Source organism: Tachysurus fulvidraco, chromosome 23 (genome assembly GCF_022655615.1).
Source record: "Tachysurus fulvidraco isolate hzauxx_2018 chromosome 23, HZAU_PFXX_2.0, whole genome shotgun sequence".
Classification (NCBI taxonomy): domain Eukaryota; kingdom Metazoa; phylum Chordata; class Actinopteri; order Siluriformes; family Bagridae; genus Tachysurus; species Tachysurus fulvidraco.
The window spans coordinates 10,875,296-10,901,899 of record NC_062540.1 but is presented as its reverse complement, the minus strand read 5'-3'; the positions used below and the strand labels follow the sequence as shown (position 1 = coordinate 10,901,899).

The window sequence follows — 26,604 nt, the reverse complement described above, 5'->3', positions numbered from 1 at the left end:
GCACCAGAGGTAGTAGAAAGTGTGGAATTTAAAATTTTGGTTTCTGGGGCAGTGGGAACACTAATCCACCAACATGAACCAGACTCAAGACAGATTGTTTCAAGACACAATTTATAAATCTGAAAAAACTTAGCATAAAGGGGCTTAGTGTGCTTTTGGGGAAACCTCTATCCTTCCTCTAAACGACAAATTATGCACAATCGTGCTTCTGTCCAAGAAGGAACAAACTTTTTGGGCTAAAATGACAATCCTGGTGCAGCCTGGTTCTTGCCAAATGACAAATTGGTTTGTAATCCCCCTGCTGCCAGGTGCTACCCCGGGGGACCCTTAAGTAGTGATGGATTGCAGTTTTGGACAGGACAGATGACTGTCCCTGCCTAGAGCTCACTTGAGGCTGATGAAACCTTTGTGGACACTGGAAAGTGGAGCAGAGTTGTGATGAGCTGAAAGTGCCATGTAACCAGTCTGTTTGGTTTCATGATTCGGAAACCTTCCTGTACAACAGCTTCATTTGTCACATGTAGCACTGCACCATACAAACAGCACTTTGTTGGAAGGTCTTCACCTAAATGCACTCGCACAGGCGTGTGTGGGCTGCCTTCGGCTGTTCTGAGGAGTGAAACAATCATGTTTCTAACGCACGTCTCTTGCGAGCGCTGTGTTTATATCTGTAAAACTACCTCCGACGTGAATGGAATATTTCAGATCTTCAGTCCATTTCATTAATATCTCTTAAAGCTTTGCATTTCCTAGGAATTGGAAAGCTGACATGTCATAATTAAAAGATCCTTTCTGCAAAACAAAGGATGTAAACAGCTCTTCAGAGCTTCTTGCAGCCTTTCCTTTTACACGGTTATATGGATCCAGTGCATCATTTCCCTGAATCGACTAGACTGTGCCCTCTTCTTTCTTTAAATATCATAAAGGATTGCTAATTCTTAAGCACCTGATGCGTGCAAACTCTCTGAACCGGCTCTGTGCGACACGCCGTTCTCCTCCGACTTCAGCGCACACAGAAAAGCAGTAGAGAAACTTGCTGGGAAGATTTCTTTTGTTAGCAAATAAGGAGTTATTGTCACTTGAAACATTTTAGTTCATATAAGCGTGAACAAATTTATCAATGCTTTATTGTCTCGTGCAGTGATTTCTCGAATTTAATGTGTCAGGAAAATGCCTGAAACCTTACAACTCAGACGACTGAATATGTAACATGATCTCTGCTGAAGACATAAAATCTTAAAATCAACTAAACAGCAAGGAAAAGCACATGGGGGGAAAAAAATTAAAAATTCAACACATCAACAGAAAAGACATGGCCCAGCCTACATATTCCAGACAATACAGATTTTGTAAATGGCAAATTGTGTGCTATTTAATACACCAGGTTAATGAAATAACATACACAATTTTGTGTGAATGATGAACATCAATGCGGTGGTGTCTACAGAATACACGCTAAGGAGGTGTTGTGAGGTCTTGTGTGAAGCAAGGAATGTGCAATGTTGCCTCAAGGTCTCTTCTTTGTGAAGGTGTGCTGAGAGCTCGCTTCTCCGTGCTCCTGGCGATACTCTGCTTTCACTCCAAAAACACAGGCGGCGATGCTTTCATCTCCGTCAACAAAGCAGCCGTGTGGCGTGAAGACACTGGCTTTTTGTTCTGTGCACCTGATTCTGCGTCTGTCAGTCAGTCACTATTTTAGAACGTGATATACTTCAGCCAGATGTAACGTGTGCTCGGTTGCTATGCCGACCGTAACTTATTGACAGGTGTTGAAACCGCAAGGTCTCTAGAAAGAATTGTGTTTATGTGTTGAAGCAGGTAACTAGTGATGACAGGAAGTTAACATACAAATTAAGTTGAAAACTTTTCATAGAAATCCAACAGCATCACACTGTATTCCTCACAATAACAACCACAAATCAATAGCTTAATGCTGCATGTCTGCTACACACATGCACACACGCACACACACTCTTCAACCAACTCTCTCTCTCGTACATTCACACATGCTCTCCTTTTCACACAGAAGCACATACAAACTCTCATACACACAAACACACACTCTCTCTCATACCCATGTGCACAGACACACACACACTTTCTCTCACACCAACAATCTCTTCACAGTCTCTCCCTTGCTCGCTCTCTCCAACACTCACCCTCGCACACAGTCTCTACCTCTCCAATAGTTTCTCACACACACTCAGTGAAAATATGAGAGAAAGATTGATTGAGAGAGAAATTGACTAACACACTCCCTAACACACCTGCTCTCTAACTCACTCTCTACCTTTCACATAACCTCTCTTTTACAGTCTCTCTCACACTGAAGCTCTCATACAGTTTCTCTCACACACTTACTCTGATAAATTCTCTCTCTCCAACTTTCACATAACCTCTCTGTATTACATGGGCTCTCTCTCACACACACCACACACTTTCTCTCTCTCTCACACACACACACAAGTTGGGGGAATGTGCTACCATGAAGTAGTCAAGTTCTACAGTTGCTGGAATCTGCACTCTAAAGGGTTTCTAGCTGACAACTTGCAGGCAACTAAAAGCGGTGAACCCTGGGAATGATGTGTGTCCTGTGTCCGAGTGCATCATCGTGCTGAAAGTGTCAGTTCACTTGCAGATTATCTGTAGCTACAGTATAAAGAGGGAAAGCCTGTGCAGCAGTGAAGTCCAGATTCGCCCTGCCACTCACATGAACATTAGGAACATTGAGTGTACAAGAATAACATTACTACCACTGCTGAAATGTACTTCTGTTTGTAGCAAACTCTGCTCCACCCACAAGGACCCTGACATTGTCCACTGAGGCCGTTTCCTTTTTACCAAGATTTAGTGTTCTTTCCTCAAGACAACACTAATTTCCAATTTTACTTTCCTACATGTGAATCACGAACAAAAGACTTTTCTTGTCCACAGCATTGCTAGTGACTTCTACAGTACGTTCCACTTTGTGTCTGTCCTGAACTAGCTGTGCCTGAGTCCGTCTTTCCGGGATTTCAAAATTGCACTCACAGAATTGGGATTTTTCTGCAGAATTTCCACACACTTGGGCCAAGACGAGTCATGTGACATCATCGCACCCTTTTAGCCAAATCCCATTTTGATTCATGTCTGTCAATCAGGAATACAGCCATCATAAAAAGTTATTAGACTAGTTGAAAAGAAGAATCGTGTGCTTGCAATTATAACAATAAAGTAATTTTCCGGAAAAAAAGGGGACAAAAACAGCAAAAAAGCTTCGAAAAAAAAAAAAGAATTTCGAAAAAAGCTTCAACATCAAGCAATTTTGACTTCAACAATCCCCTTAAAAACTCTAAAATGTTAAAGTTTACATGGGCAGTAAGCATCAGCTGGATAGGTTGGCAAATGTTAGCGATCATGTCAAAGTCAAGAGTTAATAACTTGTTTTCCTCATTTCATTGCTCTTTAATACACTCTCTAAATAAATAAATATAAACATTATTGAAAAAACACCCAGCATAATGGATGTAATTGCAAAAATGAGCCATGTTCCATGTCACAGCTAGCTTATAAAAGCCTGCTAAAATGTTTTCATTGTTTTTGCTTGGACCTTCAGCAGAAACACAAGATAAATCACATCACATTTTTGCCTCGGTCGTAAACAGATCTGCGAGTGACAGGCGTCTGCTCCGGACTCCAAGTGAGAAGCAACAAAAACACAAGCCGTTGTGAACATCGAGAGGAGAAGCGTTCTCACCGAGCAAATAGTGATGTTCTCACAACGCATTTGCACTAATTTCATTTCACACAGACGTTCTACAAACATTTTATCAGAAAGTGGATTATAAAAAAAAAAAAAAAAAAAGATTCTCTTCGTGTCTCTGCTAACATGGTGATCGATCATCAGTGTGTACAAGCGAATCAGTCATCTGACTACTATTTACAAAAAAAAAAAACGAGGAAGATATACCTCACTTTCTGTGAAAAGCAGAATGCATTAATGGCTTTATTCATGTTATTGGAAAGGTGTGGCTCTTGCTACTGCTGACCTGATCTTTGAGAGGGAGAAAAAAAAAGCAAGAGAAAAAAAAAAATCTGTCTCTGTGATCTGTTTACCTAGATCTGCCCTAGTCTTATTGTGGACATGACAAAAATACCTCAAAAAAATGGTTGCGAAATAATTGAGTAAAAGAGAAAAAAAAATCAGGGTTGATCAAAGAAAAACAAAACCTTTCGAGTTTAGAAACGTCTCGCAAGGATGGGGCAAATAAAGCACTGAATAAACCCGAGTGAGGGACCTGCTGTGAAGTAATGGGAAATTTAGTGGCAGCACAGTTACAGAGAGTACTTAGGAGGAGATTAGAAGATCCTTTCGCGTAACCTTGAGAAGGTCTGGTGGAGATACTCAAGGTTCCGGTTGCCTGAGCTTTAAGCAACAACAAAAAATAAACCTCAGGCAGGACCAGTTGAGTGCAGAGAAACCCAGTAGAGCAGGAGGGCAACAGGGAGTCAGTACATCACATCCTATATCGCTGTGCGTTCTGCTTGGGAGGAAACGAGCCGTAAAAAGACAGGAAATTGCACGGTGGGGAAGGATTCGCTTCTTTGCAGCAGGTTTGTTGGTTAATTTGGCACTCATGCGGGCTGAGATGGGCCTGATACAAAAAAATGCTGGCTTACCTCATCATTAAAGAAAAAAAAAAAAAATCCAAAAGGGAGGCTTAGGGAGGTTTGTTTTGTTTTTTGACGACTGCATAGTGACTACAAGGATGCTGCAAAACGGATAATGAAGGACTCTGAAGGAGAACGGCACTAGTTTCAATTTCAAGTCTGCCAAATCATGATAGCACAAGGGAAAAAATTAAGTCTGCAAACATATTTTCAAATCTGATTAGTAAGCTGTGCTAGACCACTCAGAAAAGCTCTTAGTGCTCAGAGAAATCCCAAATGTGTGTATGTGCATGTGCTCTTGTATGTAAGCCTCCGAATTTGATGCCAGGCTCTATAGTAATTTGTAGAGAGGAGCGTAGGGTGGTACAGGCCCTCCGAGAGGCAGAATGAAACATTCACCAGAATGCAGATGAACGAAACAAAGAACAATGAGCGACGGGACAGAGAGAGGGTGGATCAGGGCAGAGACGAAGAAGAGAGGGGACAGTGTGAGAGGGAGCAAAAGAACAAGACGAGAGAGAGCGTGTGAGCGAGTGAATGAATGAGTAATAGTAAAAGTAGAAGGAAGAAAGTGCTAGAGAGTTGACAGAGTGGCACAACGGCAATACTGCACAGTTCTTGCCGCTCAATAGCATTCTGACTTTTAGAAAGTGGCGTTCTTTTGGAAGTCTTTATCCCTGTAAAGCTCCAGCAGAAGACAGCATGCTATAAAGGGCACTTTAAAGCTTTTAACCCTTCACCAGCGCAGACGGTCACTGTAAAGGGATTAAAGTTTCATTCTGTTTTTATAGGGAACGCAATGGACAGCAAATGTTTACACACATTTTAAGAGATTATTGAATTTCAGCTCCGTGCTTTGGAGAAAGAGATTCCAAGACTGTAACTTACTGACACGTCTGGGGAAAAAAAATTAACCTGGTATGGACATTACACTTAAACATGCACTCGCAGGTAATATGAGCAATACAGTGAACTTTGCTCAGAGGAAAAAGTAGGGTATATTTAGGCCAAGTGCAGTAGGTAGACTTGAGACAAAATCCAGGCAGAAAGAAAGAAGACATGAAGCTGACCATCTGAATTAAAAGTCACTCAACATCTTGTAGGAAAACGTTCATTATGCAGTCAAGAGGATTTACACTGTAAACAAACAAACTAGGGAAAACAGAAAGCGACTTTCCTTTCCTTTAATAAAGGATAATAATAATAATAATAATAATAATAATAATAATAATAATAATAATAATAACAACAATAATCTTAACGGTGGCCATCAACAGAGAATATTACAGTGCAGGATAATATTTTTGCTGTGAGATTTTGCCAAAAATCACACAGCAAACAAAAAGTTTCTAATCTTTCCAGACAGCAAAAAAGATAAATAAAATAAAAAGAATACAATACAATACAATAAATACATACATACATACATAAAAAATCATACCAACTAATTATTTGGGTTCAACCCACCAGGTAAAATTAAATATAAACTAGACGAGATGGTCTTAAAAATAATAATAATAATTAAATAAGTAATCAATCAAAAAACGCGCAGAGACGCTCATGCATGTTAATGCCAGTCCTTAATACGCATTGGGGAAACACGTCGGTCACGTGCATGGGCATTGTTTACATTAAATATTTAAAGAATAAATGTTGTGCCGATTTTTGAGAGAGCAGAACGCGGTGTGTCGCTTCCTGCAGTGGGCTACATTAATCAATATCCTACATGAACCAAATACAGGAGGCTCTGGAGGACACCACATGGACACTAAAAGCTCTTATACATCATAGAGCTTCTCAATAGATTTAATATCGTTATTAAACGTGTGGACTTTTTATATGACAGAGTCGTACAGTCCAAGCACGAGGAGCGAATGCCTTTAAATGTATGTTTACACTTAGGAATAACAATAATATTAATAATAAATAATAATAATGATAATAATAATAATAATAATAAAAAAATAAATAAGACAGCATAGAGGGCAGAGAGAAAACCGGTCACATACCTGCAGCTCTCCGGGTTATTTCTGAAATGTTCTAGTGAGGCTTTGTCCCTGTTTTTGGAGCCTGTGCGTGTCTTTTCGCCTGCGCTTTAATATTTCAACAAAATATCCAGCTGGAGGAGCGCGAGCCGCCGCGCTGAGTCTCACGGGCAGGCAGCGCGAGGGAGCGAGGGAGAGGCGGGGCTACGGTCCACACGTCACAGCGCGTGCTATGGACGCTGGAGTTTACAGTAGGATACAACACCAGCTTTACATCCGTTTTCAACCCAAGACATTCATTAATATTCACGTAACGCTGATATTCCAAAAGACACTATGACGACTAGTAAGAATTCACTCGCTTTAATTCACACTGTGCTACTAATTGAAGTAAACTTCACTGGGAGCCCCATTTCTTTCATGGATGACATATCCTTCCTTCCATCCATCCATCCTTCAATCTATCCATCAATCCTTGCATCTATCCATCCATCCATCCATCCTTTACAGTGTTTATCCTACTGAGTCACGGGGAACCTGGAGATGTCCCAGGAGACTCGAGGCACAAGGCAGGGTACACCCAGGACATGATGCCAGTCTATAACAGGGCAACTGTTGTATTATATGACATTACAATCCAACACAATTCCCAAAACTGCTATCCTGAAATTGTGATTACATTTCTGTCATATGAGCTTCATTTAAGTACACAACTGGGTAGTCAGTGGAATAGTGGTGCAGCAGGTAATGTTGCTGCCTCCACACTCCAAGGTCCCAGTTCGACCGTGAGCTCAGGTTACTGTCTGGACAGAGTTTCTCCATGTTCTCCTCGTGTCTGCATGGCATACCTCTGGGTTCTCACGTAAGCCAAAAGGTGGAAGAGCTTAGCCAGCTTTTGTGCATGATTCCCAATTTAAAACATGACAGTGTGTGGTGTGAGTGTGTGTCAGCTCCCATTTAAACAAGAGCTCAAATGGCTACTAGCCCAAAAAAAATGTCAAATGAAAAGATATTATGATATTCAATAAATCCTTGGCATCTGATGCAGAACAGTAGTCATGAGAGACTTAATATGGTAATATGTTTAATACATTTTCAAGATAGATGCTCAAACTATCCTTCAAGAACTTCCTGCAATTCATTACTGGAGCCATAGACCCAATTTCTTGACTTCGACTTAACTTAAATACCAGCATGGAGACTTTGACTTTGCTTGAGAGATGTAAGATGAGAGATTAAAATCAACTTGAACTTCAAAGCTACATTTGACTACGTTCGGACTTGAGGGTAAATAAACTGTTTACAGTGCTGATGTGCACATATGCTTATATGTAGATACATACACACATCCAAATAATGGGTCTAGATTATGCTCTCTCACACACACACACACACACACACACACACACACACACACACACACACACACACACACACACACACACACACACACACACACACACACACACACACACACACACACACGATAAAAGAACTGCTTGTAAAACCTGCCACCTACAGGTAATATAGAGCAATGCAGCTTTCCATTAATAGTCTAATAAAAAAAAAAACAAGAACAAAAAAAATGATTTAAATATAATAAAATTACTGCAATTACAACAAAATGGTCCATATTTACTTTTTTGGGTCGTTAACAAATATGACAAACTCTTTTCTGAGATACACAATTTAAATGCTCCTTTAAAAACCCAACCTATGATAATTGTTCAATGTCATTTTGAAGAGACTCACTGCTCCTTTAAAAGCTATACTATATACTAGAAGTCTAGAGTTACCAATGTACTTACTACTGGTGTCTTACTAGATTAATAATGACTTATGTAGGCTACCACTAACTGCAGCCATATGTTGCAAATGAAATTACCTCGTATGCAGCTTTGTGACCTGCAGACCTGCAGGCTTCTTCGGGGAAACAGATTTAAAACTGGCAGGCTTCATTAAGAAGAACATGTTTTTTTTTGTTGGAAATAAATACCAACATACTGTTTAAAATGTCAAATGTCCGTGTGTACAAATAAACTTGGAATTTGAAATTAGTTTCAATCGAGAACTTTCCCTACAGCCTGCATTGCAAACTTGAAACGAAAAGTGCAAGCAAATGAATCTGGTTTTTACTTGTATTTTGCTGTGCAACCGGTAGCTTTATTATAAACTTCAAGTGCAACTAGCCTGGTCCCACCATATCTTCTGCTCATTCGTTTCCAAAAGAGACAGGGTGACAAAGAAAGAAGTCTCCACTGGAGATCCATTAACTGGAAACCGAGGCTAGAAATGAAAATGAACAACCCCTCCCTCCTTAATTCCCTGCATTCCCCACCCTCCCAAACTGGAGTCTGCAGGAAGGATGCTGCTCATTTCCTCCTTTATTAAATTGACACGCACACATCCTGCAATGCCAACCAACCAGCACTGACAAGTGCATCCTCCACTCTTTTATTCTTGTTGTTCCACAATTTCAGACAGTGTGATTGTATGCTTGCATTTTGCCACATCTGCCTTACTTTCTCTTCCACCCAATTTGCCTATCTCAGGATTCCCAGAACGTCTATTATCATTTCTAACAGAGTGCGCTTCTTTCCTGGATACTAACCGCTCCCCCAAGCTTATATTTCACACATCCTCAAGGATGTAAAAAACACCCTAAATTCTTTCTTCTGAAAATATGTTGCATATCAAAATTCACACGATATAAACATTGTTCCCTTTCATAAGCACAGAGAAAAGATGTAGAGTTACAGATCCTGCTATTTTCTGAAAGATATTTTCCAAACAAGCAAAAGCAAGGACGTGCCTGACATGCAGGTTAAAATATATGAAGAAAATTGCAGCACTTGATTTAGCCTTGTTGGATGTGAATAAAATAGCTTTGCAGTATGGGATAAATCTGGAACACTACAGGGGTGTGTGCTTGTGTATGTGTGTGCATATGTACGCACAAGTATGCGCGTGTGTGCAGGTGTGTATGTGTTTTTCAGAATGAGAGTAAGCCAAAACTAATTGTTTCCTGAAATACAAACTGGACAGTGACAATGATATTCATTCAGGACTCGTGCAATTCCTGGTATTCCTGGTTCATAAAAGAGCCTGTGATTTCATTTTACATACACACATAAAGAAAAGGAAACAGGTCTAGAGTTGAGGATGCAGTCTCCCCTGGTGAAAATGACAATTAAATCTATTCTAATTCGATCCACATCTATCTCCAAAATCAGGATTTCTTAATGGAAATACAAATGGAATCGTTTTAATGCACAAACTAAGCCGACTGTTCAATACAATCGTGGTTTAAAACCTGCCCAATTTAAATAATCTCAGCCTGAGGGCACATTTAAATTAAATAACATAGAAACAAAATTTTATTTGTTTCCAAATCAGCTGGATTAAGAACCGGTGGTATTGATGACTGGCTGTTTTCGGAAGGGATCTGTATGCCTACACTTGATGGTCTGATTTGATCAGATTGGCTCTGCTGTGTAAATGAAGTAATGCTAGGAGGTGTGGGTTTGAATTATCTATTGTAATATGAGTGGATGGGATATGAGGGGAAAAAAACGACCATTTTGTGCATACATTTACAGACTGTTGTGTGTGGAAATTGGAGAAGATCAGCAGTTTCAGAAAAGCCAAAGTCAGCCCATCTTGCACCAATATACATGTCAATGTCATAGTCAACAATGACACACCATTTGTTCCCCACTCTCACATTTGAACATTAACTAAAGCTCCCGATTTCTGCATAGTTGTATGCATTGTGCTGCGGACACGTGATTAGCTGATTGGTACCTCTGAAGAATATCTGAGTAAAATAACTCATTACTTAATAATCACAAACACAACACACTTCGAAGTACAAGCTCCATCACACTTCATTAGCAATCGGTGATTACTGACTGTATTGACCTTTCGCCATATGATTTGCCTGGGACTCAGGACACAAAAAAGGGGACGCACTGATCAGGGTAATAATTGTGCACACACCCATTCACACATTTCTGATCATTTAGAGATCCCAGTGAGCCTACAGATCATGTCTTTGGACTGGGAATGGAAGCCTGAGTGCCAGGAGGAAACCCCCAAAGCTCAGGAAGAACATACAAGCTCTATACACAAAGCAGGATTCAAACTCACAACACTGGAGGGGCAAAGTAAACATGCAACCACTAAACCCTGCTTATTGTTATGGAAATTTATCCTGAAAATAAACTTGGAAAAATACTAATTCAAACAGACACATCTAATACTGCCTAATAAATATTATTTAAATCCTTAGAAACAACTGGTTCAAACCCAAGTGTTGCATGAGTCACAGCAGGAATGGTGGCTGTTGGATCGCTTCGACGTTCATCAGTAATCTGCTATTCCCTGCACCTCAGCTAATTAGCCTGCTGCTCTGGGAACTGGTTTATTAGACAAGAGCTAACCCTGATTCTTGCAAACGTTATTGTAGATCCACTCCCACAACACACACACTTAACCACCCACCCACACACCGTGGATTGACAGGTTTAACAGATGTACACCAACAGGTGTGATAAATATGTTCACACCAAAAGCAACTCTATGTAAATGCGGCTGAGAGCCAAGAGCTGGGTACGCAAAGCCTAAGCCCCAGTAGTATGCAGAGGGTGAGTCAGTTATATTTGCCCTTTTATAAATGGAGTAATGCAAGGTCAAAAAACACAAGCTGAATCATTAGGAGACAAAAACTCAACTCTGTGGACATCCATGGGCGCTCGTTACTCATCTGACCATTTTGGATTAAAGAAGGCAATGTCTAATTTAAAAGCATCCTTGATCTGGGGCCTACACTGCCCCACTGAAATCTGACATCTTGGATTTAAGCATAATAACTTTCTTTTCTATATTCTCAAAATATTTATGCGAAATCAGTTGCTGCTTATTCATTGGGGCATTCCACATCTACTGTTTAACCCAATGTTAATCTTCATAATGTCTCCATCCGTAAGACGTACATTTTCATTTCCACCAAAATACTTATGAACTCTTTCGACTGACCAGTGATTTTGTTGAGTTGTTGTTTCATCTATTTTCTTAATGTTTTAGATGTTGCATGACTGTAAGGCAGATAGCAAACTACCCCACTTAGCTTCCGCTAATAGAAGGCCACTGGGGCAGGAATTATGCTTCCCCATGCTCAGTCTAAGAACATTTTCACTGCAGGAGGGGCAGTGGTCAGGACATTTTTTACTGTGTTTTTACTAAGATGAATTCTAATATCAGAAACCATAAGCAAACTGCAGTTAGAGTTAAGAGCAGATGATGTATATGATGTACAGGGCAGTTTCTACTGCATTATAAATATAATGCACTGTTTGGGAAAATGAAATGGGGATTTTGAAGCAAATAATATTTCACATGCTATAAACCGCCTTCCTCACACAAAGGCTAAAACAAATACGTGTTTTCATTTTCTGATGCCCAAAACTTTTAAGCTGGTTTCAGTTCTTCTGTGAGGTTTTTCAGATGTACAGTAGACGGGCTGGAAATGTTGCCGAAACCTGACCAAAACACCTGCTGCATGGAAAGCAGTTGAACAAGGGTACAGCTAAAACTTCTCAAAATGAGCTACTACAGTAGATTACACAATAGACTGCTCTGAACTCTATACTAAAAAAAGACAGTATGATTCCATGTCAGTTAAACCTAATCGATATCAGTCTGTCCAGTTAGAAAGCATAAGAAATGTGTGAATCAGTTTCATCTACTTTGGTTAAAATAAAATTAACATCAGGCGCACTGGAAAAGCAACCAAAACGCAAAATGGTTACAAGGCTACAACAACCCATCAGCAGAACTGACCGGTCTCAGAGCCCTACAAAACGACTGTGAATGTCAGAAACAGACTCCAAGTAGCAAGCCAAGCAGCACCACAGCACAGACTGTCCAGCAGCTCACTAAAGCCCTGATCCAGGTCTGGGAGGAAATCCCCAGTACACCATCATGTGCCATCTCATCATGAGCATGCCCAGATGTTGTCCAGAGTGCATACAGGTGCATGGGGCTATGCACACTACTTATGCACACTATTAGTTGTTATGATGAAATACATGCAAGTTGGATCAACCTGTAATTTCAATACTTTACTTTGGTTTTCGATGTGATCTAGCCCTCAATGGGTTGATCATTTTGGTTTTCATTGACCGCTGTCACATTTTGTTCTCAAAGTATTACACAATGTATACAGTATGTACTGTAAAGATTTTCGACTTGAGAATTTAGTTCATAGAGATGCCGTGTGATTTAAGCGTTCCCTTCATTCTTTGAGCAGTGTAGACTACATACTAGGCTGTATGCTGGATGACAGACAGTTGAGAGTCAAAAGCACAGTTATAGGATTAAAAATTCACAGATTTTGGTTTCGCTTATCATTATTAATGCTGCTGCTAGAAATGATGTGCTTTGTATAAAAGATATCAAATTAGTCACAATTCATTTTCCCTCATAACAATGATACAGACTTCAAAATGATCCCAAATCAATTCACAAAATAAAATGCAAGGAGAGACTAAATAGCTGCTGTGGGATTCTGTACAGCAGTGCAATCTCTTTTTAAAACACTTTAACAATATAACTTTATAAACAATCGACCGATCATGCACAAGTTCATACAGAAGCACCAAACACATCTTGACTGCTCATGAACAACCACAGAGCAGCAGAGTCCATTCTTTATATCAGTCAGATACAGATCAGCATTCAGAAGAGTTATCAGTGAGAATTAAAGATCTGAGTATGAGGTGTACCTGTTCGTTGTTGTTAATGCACTGCAGTTTCATCTGTTTCAGGTAGGTGGTGGTCAAAGGCATGTTGTAGTCGATGAGGTCAGGGGCCAGAGATGCAGGCCGGTCATTTTCTGGAGAAACAACAGGATCACTATGAACCAATATGTTAGCAGTGTACTTGCAATCAATCATCTGTAGCAACATTATCAAAACTGGGATTAAAAAAAAAAAACACCACCATGATGCTTTTGCCATTCATCATGGAAAACTGTAAAGGACCATGATGGTGTACATGCTGCACTTAGCATTGTGTGTAAAGATGTTCTGTTTCACCACTAGGGGACAGTAAATGAAGCTCTTCATGCTACATGCACACATGTATGGCCCAGTATCTTTGTCCCATTAAAAAGTGCTCAAATTATAACACGTGTGAACTGAATACACTGTTCGTATGCAAATGTAGCCCCTATGTAGTAACGGTAAAAAATGGAGACGGATTTAGTAAAGAATACATGCGTGTGTGTGTGTGTGTGTGTGTGTGTGTGTGTGTGTGTGTGTGTGTGTGTGTAGGTGTGCCAAGTATGAAAGTGACGAATGAAAGTCTAACCAAAACGCAAACCTCGTGTGCTTTCAGATTCCACCGATTTCTACTACGACATCATAAAATGACTTTTAGCCCATAGTGAAATGAGACTATAGTACATCGAAGGGATATTTCGATTTGAAGAAAAAAATAAGTTGCTAATGATCTTACACACAAAGCTGAAACATGAATCGTTAGTAATCAGTGATCATTATTACTAGAGAGGTGATAACTTGTCTCATTCACTTGGTATACAGATTTCTATCCAGACACAGTGTTCAGGTCTGCGCGTACAGCACCTATACTGTGACGTTAAGCATGAAGTCTACTTTTTGATATTTAAATAGATTTCTGACCCTGATATAAAAAGAGCTTAAAGAATTAAAACAAGCTGCAGCTTCGGAGTCGATTTAAGGAAAAAAAAGTGTGTGTGCACAGAAATTAATCACTTTTAATAATTTAGAGCTGAACTTTTGCGTGGGTAGCTGGAGCTAAATAGAGGGGCAATATGAGGGGGTGAATAGGAGGGGAGGCGAGGGGGGTTAACGGACCCCCATGGGGTAGCAAGCCAATTAGCACTCGCTTTATGAAGCGACACCCAATGTTGTCCTCATGCTGCCACACAGAGCTGTGACAGATCAAGCCTGAAGGTGTTGGTGCCTGTGTGTGTGTGTTTTATCTCACACCCAGGAGTGGGTCTTGGGATGATGCTTGGTTCATAATGGGTCTTCTTTTTTCTTTTCTCTTTTTTTTTTCCTCTCCTTTTAATGTACCAGACAGGATCTCTCCATCCAGCTCCTCCCCCCACTGAACTTCTCACATCTTTGTTTGCCGATCCCAAATCTTCCCTCTCCCCATTTTATCTCCTTCCTGCAGAAACCTGGTGTCCTGGGAGTGAGATTTTTCAGAAAAGGGGCTGTAATTGGGCTAATGCAGGGAGGACAAGACACTCCAGTGATCAGTGCCTAATGAATGTCTTTGGCGAGTGTGTGTGGCATGTGTGACGGAGGGGTTTAGCTATTAACTTCAGGAATTGAGGCGGTGGGGGTGGACGGTGGACAGAGTGCAAGAGCCAAAGGGGTGACGGGATTTGTTCTCTGGGACTGTGAATCCCTTTACTGCCAATCATCTCTGCAGAACCTGGAACAATGTGGATGTGGAGACGTTACACCGCCATGGAGGCTTTTGAACATGCTAAATGTTGTGAGCGCTCAGTAACCATGAAGATGGCATTGGATGGCAACTGATGAACAGCTTTGCTCTGTTGGCTTAGGACTACAGTTGTAACAGCTTTAGGACTCCAAGTGCCACAAACAGTTTTGCATTTATGTCTCTATCAGAGAACAGTCGATAATTCTATTAAATTTTATTAGTACTGTATCACACGTTTAACAATGGTCATTGGTCTAAAAGTGGCTTAACCAAAGAGAAATATATAGTGGAAAAAAATTATTATAGAAAGATTAATATTGTACATATTTAAATGTGTATGTATTTATCTCCAATGAGCAAGCCTGAGGTCACTGAGGCGAGGAAGAACTCACTTAGATGGAAGAGGAAAACAAAAATAGACATCATGTTAACACTGGAATGAATTTGCACTTCTTGAACCAATTGTTACGCAGTTATAGACAAGAATCTTTCCGAATTGCAATATCCAGGGTCATCTTTTTGAGTCTGGTTCCTCTCAAGGTTTCTTCTTCAAATCATCTTGTTAACAGTTTTATGTTTTTCTAATGAAATCAGATATAAATATCAATCTGACAATACACCAAGAAAAGCAGTACTATTAGTAAATTAGGTCTAGAAACAGGTTTAATAATTTAGATGCTTGTAATCATTTCATAGGAAGTGCTAAATCATTCTGACCATATTCAAGATCTTTTAACTTGCCAAGATGTTTTTTTTTTTGCAGTACATTTTTGGTTGATAAATGACACACTGAATTTATCATGTGGCTAAAATCCAAATCAGACCTCCTGAAATCGGATTTAATTATTTGCACCTAATTCGCTTAGGTGCACTTTTACTAATATGTGAATAATTCCAATCCTGGGCATCAAAATGACAGAAATAAGCAAATATCAACAGAGCTGAAATGTCTACCTGCCTGCCAGGTTTGTACTCCCTTTGTATCTGCTCACTAAATGTAAAAGCTCACTAAAAGCTCGTTTTAATTTAATAAAATAAAATAGGCGAAAAAGTGGAATACTGAAATAATTGTTTTAAATATTATTCAAAAATAAAATTAAATACGCCATCAAATTGTCCATTATGTTTAAAATCATTACAAGGCTTCAATAACACATTGAATTGGAATGCTCTAAAGAACAAATACAAAACAAACCTTTCTACAAACTAAAAGAACAAAATTATACACACACAATATAATATATAAATATACAGACACACACATTATATATATATACGAACTCTTCAACAGTATATATATTCAATTCATTCAATCTTCAACAGTATATATATATATATATATATATATATATATATATATATATATATATATATATATATATATATATATATATATATATATATAAATATATATATATATATATATATATATAAATTCAATATATATCGTTCAATATTATTATCACGAACGCTGAATGTTTAAATGTTGAACATTAGTGTGAAAATGTTTCAGTGAGCTTTTGGATGCCGTACCCTTGCACTCGGCTCCACTCGGGCTGATGTGCATCCTCTTCTGACACTCCCCACAGCCCATCAGGAATCGGGTCACTGCTTCTCTAGGCAGAAATGCATACGTCTCTGCTATCTGAGACAGAAACAGAGCGAGATGAGGTTTATTATTACATACAGCTGCATGAGAGCAATTTCTTTCAGAGTCACATGTCAATTGTTGAGCTCACTGTATTTTTGATAGAAAATGTGAAGGGTGCATTATGTACAGTGTATGTACAACAATAACCAAGATAATATACAGTGTAAGTACAGATAATATATATAAAGGGATGTAAACTAAACCGGGGTAGACAAATGTAGTTATCTACATTTATATTTAGGTAGAGAAGAGGTAACAATGACAGGATGGAGCAGAACTGCAAGATGATTACAGGCAGTGAAGTATTAGTGAGACATATACTGACAGGTTGTTAGCATTCAGATGTGTTGCTCCGATTGAGAGATTGAGGACAGAGCAGGAACCTATAGCAACTGACCGTCTTAGCGCATATCCAACACCTGCAGCTAGTCGAGTCTCTTTACCTCTCCGTGAGCTGTGCCATGTGTGCCGTTCTGAATCACTGTTCCGGTCATGTCTCATTCTGTCTGCTTATTCAGACCAACAGTGAGCACACAGCCACCAGGCTTATAGCAGTGTAATGGTTTAGAGGAATGTGGGAAGTTTAAGATATGTGTGTGTGTGTGTGTGTGTGTGTGTATTCAAGAGTGGAAGGTGTGACCGTTAAATGTCAGTTGCAGCCCTTGGTGACAGAGTCTCTGTCAATCAGCTGCAAAATAGCAAGGTATCAGGGTGCACGCGCACACACACACACACACACACACACACACACACACACACACACACACTCTCTCCATGAACAAAGGTAGTTTATCAGTGGAGAGACAGCATCCAATCTAAATTTAAATTTCATTAATTCAGGGGAAAGGCAAATGAAGTGCTAATCAGGTTCTTAAATCAGTGAGCAGCAGTGACTGAGACTGTGCTGGAGGGGTCTGACTCGTATTAAAATAAAGAGAGACCAGACCACTACCCCCTTTCTGTTTTTTTACTCCCAACCATGCACTATGCTGAAATTATGTATATAGACGCATTGAGATGTATATATAAAAGCATCTCAAATACATATATAATTTATATATTATATACATATACACACACACACAAAAACATATAATCAATGCATCTATCGAAGCAATAATTCATCAACATCTGTGCTTTGTCCTGTTTTTTTCCCCCCACCCACTGCCCACTGACTTCTTTCCCTCTTTCTCAATCCCAATCTCTTTCATTATTTCACCTCTTCCCTAGAAACCTGCAACAGCAGCCCGGGCTAAGATGAAGACAGAAAGAAAAAGAAAACACACCCCCACAATAGAGCCACATTCTCCCCTGAGGCTCAGAAAAACAAACATAGGGCCACTATGGCACTATGGCACTGCAGCAGCAGGTCAATGTGTGCTACAAATGCAAGGGACTGTTAAATAAAATCCACAAAGCCCTGAGCTTACACCCCGGTGTACTCGCCTGTATAGAGTGCACTGTTAAAAAAAAAAAATCCCTGCTGGATATAAGTCCCAGCAGCAGACAGCAACAGCAATTTCCCCTGCTAGTGTTTGTCTGAGTTGCTGCTCTATACAATAACAGGGGGACTGGCATAATGCCACAGAGATGCTCTGCTCAGCAGGGAGGCACGATGTCAAGACCCCAGGTCCAGAACAGGTTCTGGATGGCTGCCATGCCATACAGCCAGCAGGCACGAAGGGAACACAGCCAGCTGCATGTGTTAGTGTTGAAAACACAGATCTCTATCAATTATACATTAGAGGAAACAGAAACAAACAAGACTATATTTGTGCTTCTGTTAGAATGCTGTTGATGCAGAGCACAAAGGTGTTGAAGAGGTGTTGACGAGGCTGCTCCGTCATGGTTTACATGCAGTCCTTCTTCCGTTCATTAGAGGGCACTATCACAGGGGGTATAGAGCGGTATTGGGAAAAGCTAATCAAAATTAGACGTGTGAGAAAAGTCTTCTAATAAAAGGTGTGATGTGTCAGTATAGCGTGCACTCTAACTGAAAAGAAACATTCACAAACACAACATTTTCATATTTTATTATTTTTAATGCATTATAACAACCCCCTGACACCACAGAACGGCATCGGCGATAAAAGATTCAGGGATTTTTCATGCAAAGAAATAATCCTGATTCAGTGACAAAGAGAAAAAGCCGCCAATCAGTAAGATGCGTCTGAGGGTCTGGAGTTCAGGCAGCGATATGACATGCAATCAAGCTGGTCAAAATAAGAACATGCGAGAGAGAAGGAAAAAGAAGTACAGTAGGGAAGAACATAATTGCTAAGTGAACGGAAAGGACAGGAAAGAGAGAATGGGAATCAGAGAGCTTCAGAAAGAACGAAGGTTGTTTGATGTGCTACTTAACCGCTTTATACGTTTTCTTCTGGCCGGCATGTTTGGGCACTTTGGCTGGGTCAGAGCTGATATCCACATGCATGGCGTAGATGATATCGTAGAAATCCTCCACCACCGCGACTCTTTTCAGAGACGAGATCTCCTGTCCAGGAGCAGTGTCTCCACACTGCACCACAGAGAGACAGAGAGATGAGAGAGAGAGAGAGGGAGAGAGATATTTATCATTTGATAATTTCATTTTTGCCAACCAAACATCAGTTTATCAGATACTCCTTTGTCAGAAGTGTCCCAAAAATGAGCAAAACAGAACCAGAGCAGTACTGTTGCTGCCTTACAGTCCCAGGGTCCCTGGATTGACCAAAGCTCAGGCTACAGTCTGTGTGGAGTTTTGCATTTTCTTCGTTTGTGTGGCTCTGTTGTTCGGCTCTCTGGTTTTCTCCCGTTGTCTAAAAAACATGCATGTACTGTAGGCAGACCGGCTAAGCTAAATTGCTCAGTGGGGCCCGGTCATGATCTGACAGGGTAAATCCCACAATTCTGGGTAAATCCCCACAATTCTGCACCAAGTGTTGACTTATTTCTGTTCCTGTACATCATACAAATATTCTCCATGTCCAGTGCTGTTATACAGTATGTGCCTTCAGTCATCTCTGACTATATTCTAACTTTTGCCAGATAGCTTCTACAATCTTCAACATAGTCAGCTCCACTTCTATTGGCATATATGTGAAATATGAGTAAACAAAGTAAAGAAAAATGTCGTGTTAATTAGCTTAATCTTTCAGTGACAATTAGAGATCCATTAATGGATGTCAAATGCTTCACTTAATGACACTCCTGCATTTACCACTTTGTGTAAGCTCCATTTAACAATTCATTTAAAATTTCCTAGTACATCATGGACTAACAGCCAGATATCCCAGATCCTCCTTTATACGTAATAGTATGTATAGTAATCATCTTTTGTCTTTTCTGAGCACAGAACTCCGGTCCAATCAAAGTTCCTGTAACGTCTGTTAAACTCCAGGCATTTGTGTTTGGTGGCATGAAGGTGTCTGTAACGCATCCAGGTGAATTACAGCTCTGGTTGCATTTACAGCAGTTGTACAGATTTCTGAAGGTCAACACACGTTTAGTTCATTTGGCTAAATCGCCAAGCTTCCTGGTTTTGAAAGATGTTTGAAACAGGAAGTCAAGGACAAAAGAGTTCCTACAGTAGTTCTCAGGCGAGTAAAGTATATCCATCATTTTGTACATGGTTACGTTTTGTTCATAAGACTTTCTGAACAGATACAGATTTTCATTAAGGGTTTTCAGAAATAAAATGGATTTAAAATTATAGAATAGATTTCTTATGCTGTCAAGGTGTCAAGGTGAGATTTAGCAAATGATCCATTGTATCCATCCAACTGTACCGATCTTTACCATCTTATACCCTATTATATATTATAGTGATTGGACACAATTGTACAGTCGAGCGATTAAGAGTTAATAGTTCAGAGTTAAGAGTCGGTCGGTCGCCCACTCACCTACTGCAAGAAAGTGAGCGACTTCCAAATGGCTGAATTCATCAGGGAGAAAATGAAGAGGCAGAAATGTGCTGACTCTTTCTATCCACTGATTTTAATCCTCTTTTTTCTAAATGTTTAATAGGCATTTAAATTCTTACACATGATCGGTGGTGATGTCCTTCATTATTAATCATATGTTTTGCTAGCGAGCATGCAGACCTGTTTGGATCCGGTTGCTCAGTTGCACGCTCACAACCACATGCAGGAAAAATAGAAACGTGTTAATATTTATGACGTAACAATAAGAGAACCCAAACAGACAGTATCATTAATTCACCTTTCATGATTTTGTGTTGTAACATTTATGTTAGCTATTATCCAGAATTTTCCCTTTCGGTCATCAGGGCCCTGTTCAGAATGTACAGTCAGAGAGGAAAATATGGTAGTTAACCTACAGAAACCTGTGTGTGCAGGATTTTGTACTTGTTTTGAAGTATACAATGGTCAGAAGACCAAAAAAAACAAAAAAAACACTAACACCACAAGACAAGGGAACACTGCAATAAACAAAAAGTGATAGATAAATATATACTCTAGCTAACTTTCTTTTCAATATTCAGGCCAACCACAGCAAGAACATTCTAAGAAGTGATCTGAAAGCTTTAAACACAAGAAGGTAGAATACACAGTTAGATAGAGGCTAACCACCTGACTTAACATGGCTGACCTCATGTGACTCACACAGCCAGTGTCCCTGGGCCACATACACACTACCCTACTCTTTATGCACACTAATTTATTTCCCCGGTCTTGTACTCTATTCCACACGAGCCGCCCCATCACCCCACACCCCAGTGTCCTTCTCATGTGCACCTGTCCCCGTTCTCTGTTCCTCGCTTCTACCCCTCCCATCTCCCCCTTTCTGACCTTTATGACACTCTGTGCCATTTCCTAATGTTCTGTGCTGGCTTTGGCAGCCTGGCTTTTGTAGTGTGAGAGTCTACCACTACAGTGTTGATGTTGTTGGGGTGATTGTGATGGCATTGTGCTGCTGGTGGTGGTTGAGGTGCTGTGGTCTGTGAGGATGTTCGTGGTTTATTAAAGCCCATTACAGCTCATTGTTTTTTCTACTTTGCTGATGAAATTAAGAAACGATACATCTTGTGTGTTCAATCCAGACTGGAGTAAGAAGACACCGGTTTGTTTACAAGAAATGAAGATGAGTTGGGGCACAACACTACAAAATGTCAAGATAGACAATTTGGTTGCTTGCTAGATGAATACATGGAGCCCAGCTTGTTATTTCCTAATGGCTTGCTTTGCCTCTACCTCACCAGTGAACATAGTCTTAAAATTAATCCATCCTGCAGCTTTGGAAATAAAATAATAATAGAAAATACCCTTGCACATACATCAGAGTTGCCAAGTGCTGTGGCCTGATGGTCCAAACTTACACAATTTGGTTTGCTTTTCAATCTTTGCTTTTCTAATGCACCTGATGTAGCAGAAGACTTCATCAGAAGTTTCACAGGTGTGCAAGTGCAAGCTTAATCTGGGCTCCTGTGGTATAAACATACTCACTTCTGGCATCATGCGTGCTCAATTACCTCCAGGAAATAGGGCATGGATGCCAGACTCAGGATGTGTGTGCTTTAGACGTATGCCACTGGAGCAGGATGCTGCCCTGCCCCCTTTCCTACTAGCGGTTGCAGGGCACATCAGCAGCCTGGGATGTTCGTGTGCATGACAGCAGCAGGGCCTCATCACAAGCCAATATGAGACAGGAGAGGGAGGGGGGTGTAGCAGACTACCTTCCTGCTTATCCAACCACACACAGGGGCTACACCTCAAGGCACAGCAGATCGGACATTTAGCCCACACCCCTCCTGAAATTGGCAAGATGGGGTCAAAGTCAGTGCACTCGAGAGAAGGGAAAGCCAGGCTGTCCTGCCATGTGCCAGACACACAACACTCCCAATTAGCATTTCCATTGTGGCACAGAACCATGGCAGTATGCGAATGCCATTCTGGCAAGGTTATGGCACTTGAGTGTATGCATGAATAAAATATGGGGGAAAATACCACCCTTCAGAGCTGACCTTGCTCTTTTACTCTTTTCACAAAAACACTTGGCTTAGCAAATCCTGACAGACAGAAAAATAAATAAATAAAGAATTTGAGAAAACAAAAGAAACACAAGAGGAACAGAGTAGTTGCTCAACCTGGACTGTCAGAAAAATACTGTTACAGTCCAGAGGAATTTAGCTCCTTATTCCCCCTCATCACGGATTCGCTGATCCACTCCTGTATCTAAATAACCCCCTTTTCCAGCCTTCCCTACCTCCCCCACTCATTTCTCTTCCTCCCTCCAGTTCTGCTCTCCACCTCCAGGCCTCTGCTCTGTCCAATGGCACAGAATAATTGCAGCCTTTCCTTTCTTTTCATACTCTGCATCTCTGTGTGCTCGCTCTCCCTCTCTCAGCTTCCACTCCTCTGTCCCGGACCAAACAGCCCTGTTGCTAGGAGACAGACCAGGTTAGTGCAGCAGCAGCAGCAGCAGCCGCCGCCGCCTCACCTCTCTCTCTGAAAGAAGTGATGGAAGTATGGCAGAGAAGTGCAGTGGGCCAGAGGAGCTCTTCAAACATTCGAGACCATGACAGCTCTGAGAAACAAACCATCCCACACACACTTGCAAATATTCAATACAAATATATACGCACACAAATGCTGGTAAACTCAAAGCCAGATCCTCAAACACATTAACATAGGTGTGAGATCAACATCCTAGAGACAAACAGCTATTCTCAGGACTTCTGAGTTCCTGGATTATATCTGAATTTTATATGAGAAACATATTTACTGAGACAACATGGTTTTATTAATATTATATACACACACACACACACACACACACACACACACACACACACAGAACCTTTAAAGTCAAGCAGAGAATGTGCATAGCTAAAAGTCCTCAATACACCGAGATCAGTAGTCTTTCTGATGGCTTGCCACATCATGGCTACAGTGAATATAAGCACATCTCTGTTCAAACTGCAAATCTTTGTAATTAATAATGCTATAATGAATTTCAAAGTAAATAATGAAACCAAGATAAATCATGTCAAATCTTTTTTTTCCACCTTTTATGTGACCTAGCAACCAACAAACTGAACAACAAAAGATGGATACTTGCAATAACCTGATCAAACGAGTGTTTACCCCTTAACTAATACTTTGTTAAAACACCCATCAATTATGATATAGCACTCCTGAGTGAATGGCTACCAACTTGCCACATCATGATTTGGCAAAAATGCTTTATTGTGCTGCCACCACCACGCTTCACCATGGTGTTCTCTGGATGACGAACCGTCTTGATTTTGTGCCAAACATAGCTTTTAGATTTAAGCCCAAAATGTTCTACTGTGGACTCATCAGAGCATAACAAAAGAAAGGGGTTGTCTAGTCATCCATTCAGCCCAGACATGTAAAGAATACAAGCTATTGTCATCATGGTCAAGGAGTGACCAGTACTTGCCAGATAGTCTTGCAGCTCTTGCTGTAGATCTCTCAGCCATCTTGTAGTCTGCAAACAGGTATACAGTAATAAACTGTATAAATATTTTCATAGAATAAAAATCATACTTTATAGGAGCTCTCGTGTGAACAGTAATACATGTGAATGTGCATTCAGATCACATTCAGTAGGATTCACATGATTCAAATGTGTGCTGGCATTTTTGGGCTAAAAAAGTGGACTCAATCAATTCAGCTTTTTGGGTTCAATCTGGGAAATCGCCCCAACAGGAGAGCCATAGGGGAGTTAATCTTAGCTCAAAGTGTTAAGATGTTTTTAATCTAGGAATCAAGCTAAAAGAGAGGAAGCATGTTTACAGCAAACGCTGACACTAAAGGAGTTAAGATTTTGGCTGTTGAGTCGTTGCCCATGCAGTTTTAGTCCGAGGGTCCATGTGTTAAAAATTCTTTTTTTAAAATACAAGCTTTGGCCTAGATTTCTCAAACTCCATAAACTAAAGCATCCTTCAAGTCATTCCTGTTCCATTCACAGGCCCACGGCACTGCACATGTGGACAACGGGAAGTTACTGCGGTGTACAACAGGCAGATAAGGCGCACTGTGAGCCTTGAACCAATTAAAGTACTGTTAATTTCTTTTCCAAAGGAGCAGCCATGGCACAGACCCGGCTCACCATGGCAACTGTAGGAACGAGGGGAAGACAGCGGCACCATCCACTCTGCACACAGTCCAGCCTGTGCGGCCACGTTACAGCGGGGGTGTATGTGCGAGCCTGCAGGCTAAGGTTAGAACATAGGCAACATAAAAACCAGGAAATGCACAGCATGAGCAAGTGCACAAAGGAGCCTATAGTGTAAACTAGAATAAGAGACCAGCTCTGCGGACCTGAACACTCAGAATACGTCTTTACTAATGTTCACTCATTACTATGGTTACCATATTCTAGTTCATAGAGACTTTTGTGGGGCTTCTGGATTAATAGCATTCAAAACTGGGTTACTATGAATGCAAACATTAAAACCAAAAAAAAAAAAATGATTTCATTCTTCCCATTTTTACAATTTTGCCTACATTTTTTTTTTGGAAATCTCATTGAATTAATTAAAATATTAGCTGCCAAGAGTGTACCTACCACCATAATATACAGCATGGGACTAAAGCATGGGAATATTTTGTGCAATTGTTAAACAACTGTTTGATGGTGTATACAACAGTGCGTCACGCGTTGGCTGAGAGTTGGCTAAAAATTGAGAGGCAGGAATTTTACCAATAGTTCCTGCAAGACTTTTATAAATCATCGATTTGTGTGCAGGAAAGAAGGAATTAAAAAGCATGGTTACAGCAATGCAAATCTGTGCACACATATTGAAGTATCAGACCATCGTACTGAAACGAAAGCTGAATTTAAGGTCTGGAAAAGAAAATGTAACCCGTTCCTGGTAAAATACCGTGTTAGGCTTTGCTCACAAACTCGTTTACTACTTACTACACAGATATCTGTAAAGAGGACCTTGCCTAGTGTTCCACGCATATGATTTTTCTGTTGTGGTCATCATTCTCTTTAATCCATGTATTACAGTATAAATGCTTTACGGAATAAATTACTTTGACAATCTTGGTTTAAAGTGTGGGGGGGGGGGGGGCATACAGTAAGAATTCTTAGATTATCTGAATACGGACATTACCGGACAACCACTACAGAGCTATTCTTTATACTCCTAATGGCTTTTTTACCATCATGAAAACCGCAGAGGTCTGACGATGACTTTCCAAACAGGACAAGTGAATATAAAAAAAAAATAGTAGTTACTCCAAACTAGTAGTTACAATGTAGGTAGAAACAGAGAAAGGTTGATTGATATTACGTAAATAATCCTAGAGGGGTACATGCGACATTGCTTATTAAATGCAACAAAAATTTAGTTGCATGAAACCACAGATCTTTCATGTAAGAAAGTTATGCAAATCAATGAGTTTATACTGTGAACTTCTAGTCATTTCCAGCATTTAATCCAGCATTTAGCTGATTCTTATAAGCATCACAGTTACAGTTGTAAACACGACAGCTTCCTTTGTTCCATGAGAGAAAGAAAGGGTCACGGCGGCTTCGCTTCGAGGCAGACCGTTTAAAAACGCGACTCGCAAGTCTATCGGAAATCCTGTAGAATCCAAACAATCAGGTGACTTCAAACCTCTTGAAGTGTTTCCAGTTTTGTTTGCCGAATGCATCAGACATTCTGCCAACGGTTCGTGTGAAGTCTGAGGCAGAGACTACCCCTGCTTTGGCCTGTATATACAGTGGAAGCTAGGACAGCTTGTGATTTCTAAGAGAACACAAAACTGAAGCAAAGCGAATATGTTTATTAGAAAATACAATGGATATAATGTAAAGAAAAAAAGGGGGGTACTGTACAAA

At 40.2% G+C, this 26,604-nt stretch overlaps 1 protein-coding gene and 1 long non-coding RNA gene across 3 annotated transcripts in view; one reads left to right on the top strand and one right to left on the bottom strand.

Annotated features, from left to right (window-relative positions):
- nol4lb (nucleolar protein 4-like b) overlaps positions 1-26,604 on the bottom strand; it is a 94,255-nt gene that overhangs the window by 58,195 nt on the left and 9,456 nt on the right. For both annotated transcript variants that reach the window (XM_047807621.1, XM_047807622.1), the window contains exons 2-4: positions 19,148-19,303; positions 16,668-16,779; positions 13,421-13,530 (exon numbers count right to left, since the gene is read on the bottom strand). In XM_047807621.1, coding sequence (XP_047663577.1) covers positions 13,421-13,530; positions 16,668-16,779; positions 19,148-19,303 — 378 coding nt within the window. The remainder of the gene's footprint in view (positions 1-13,420; positions 13,531-16,667; positions 16,780-19,147; positions 19,304-26,604) is intronic.
- Positions 1-26,604, top strand: part of LOC125140105 — a 76,321-nt gene that overhangs the window by 47,464 nt on the left and 2,253 nt on the right. Inside the window, exon 2 of the long non-coding RNA XR_007139340.1 lies at positions 24,834-24,972. This is a non-coding gene — a long non-coding RNA (uncharacterized LOC125140105). The remainder of the gene's footprint in view (positions 1-24,833; positions 24,973-26,604) is intronic.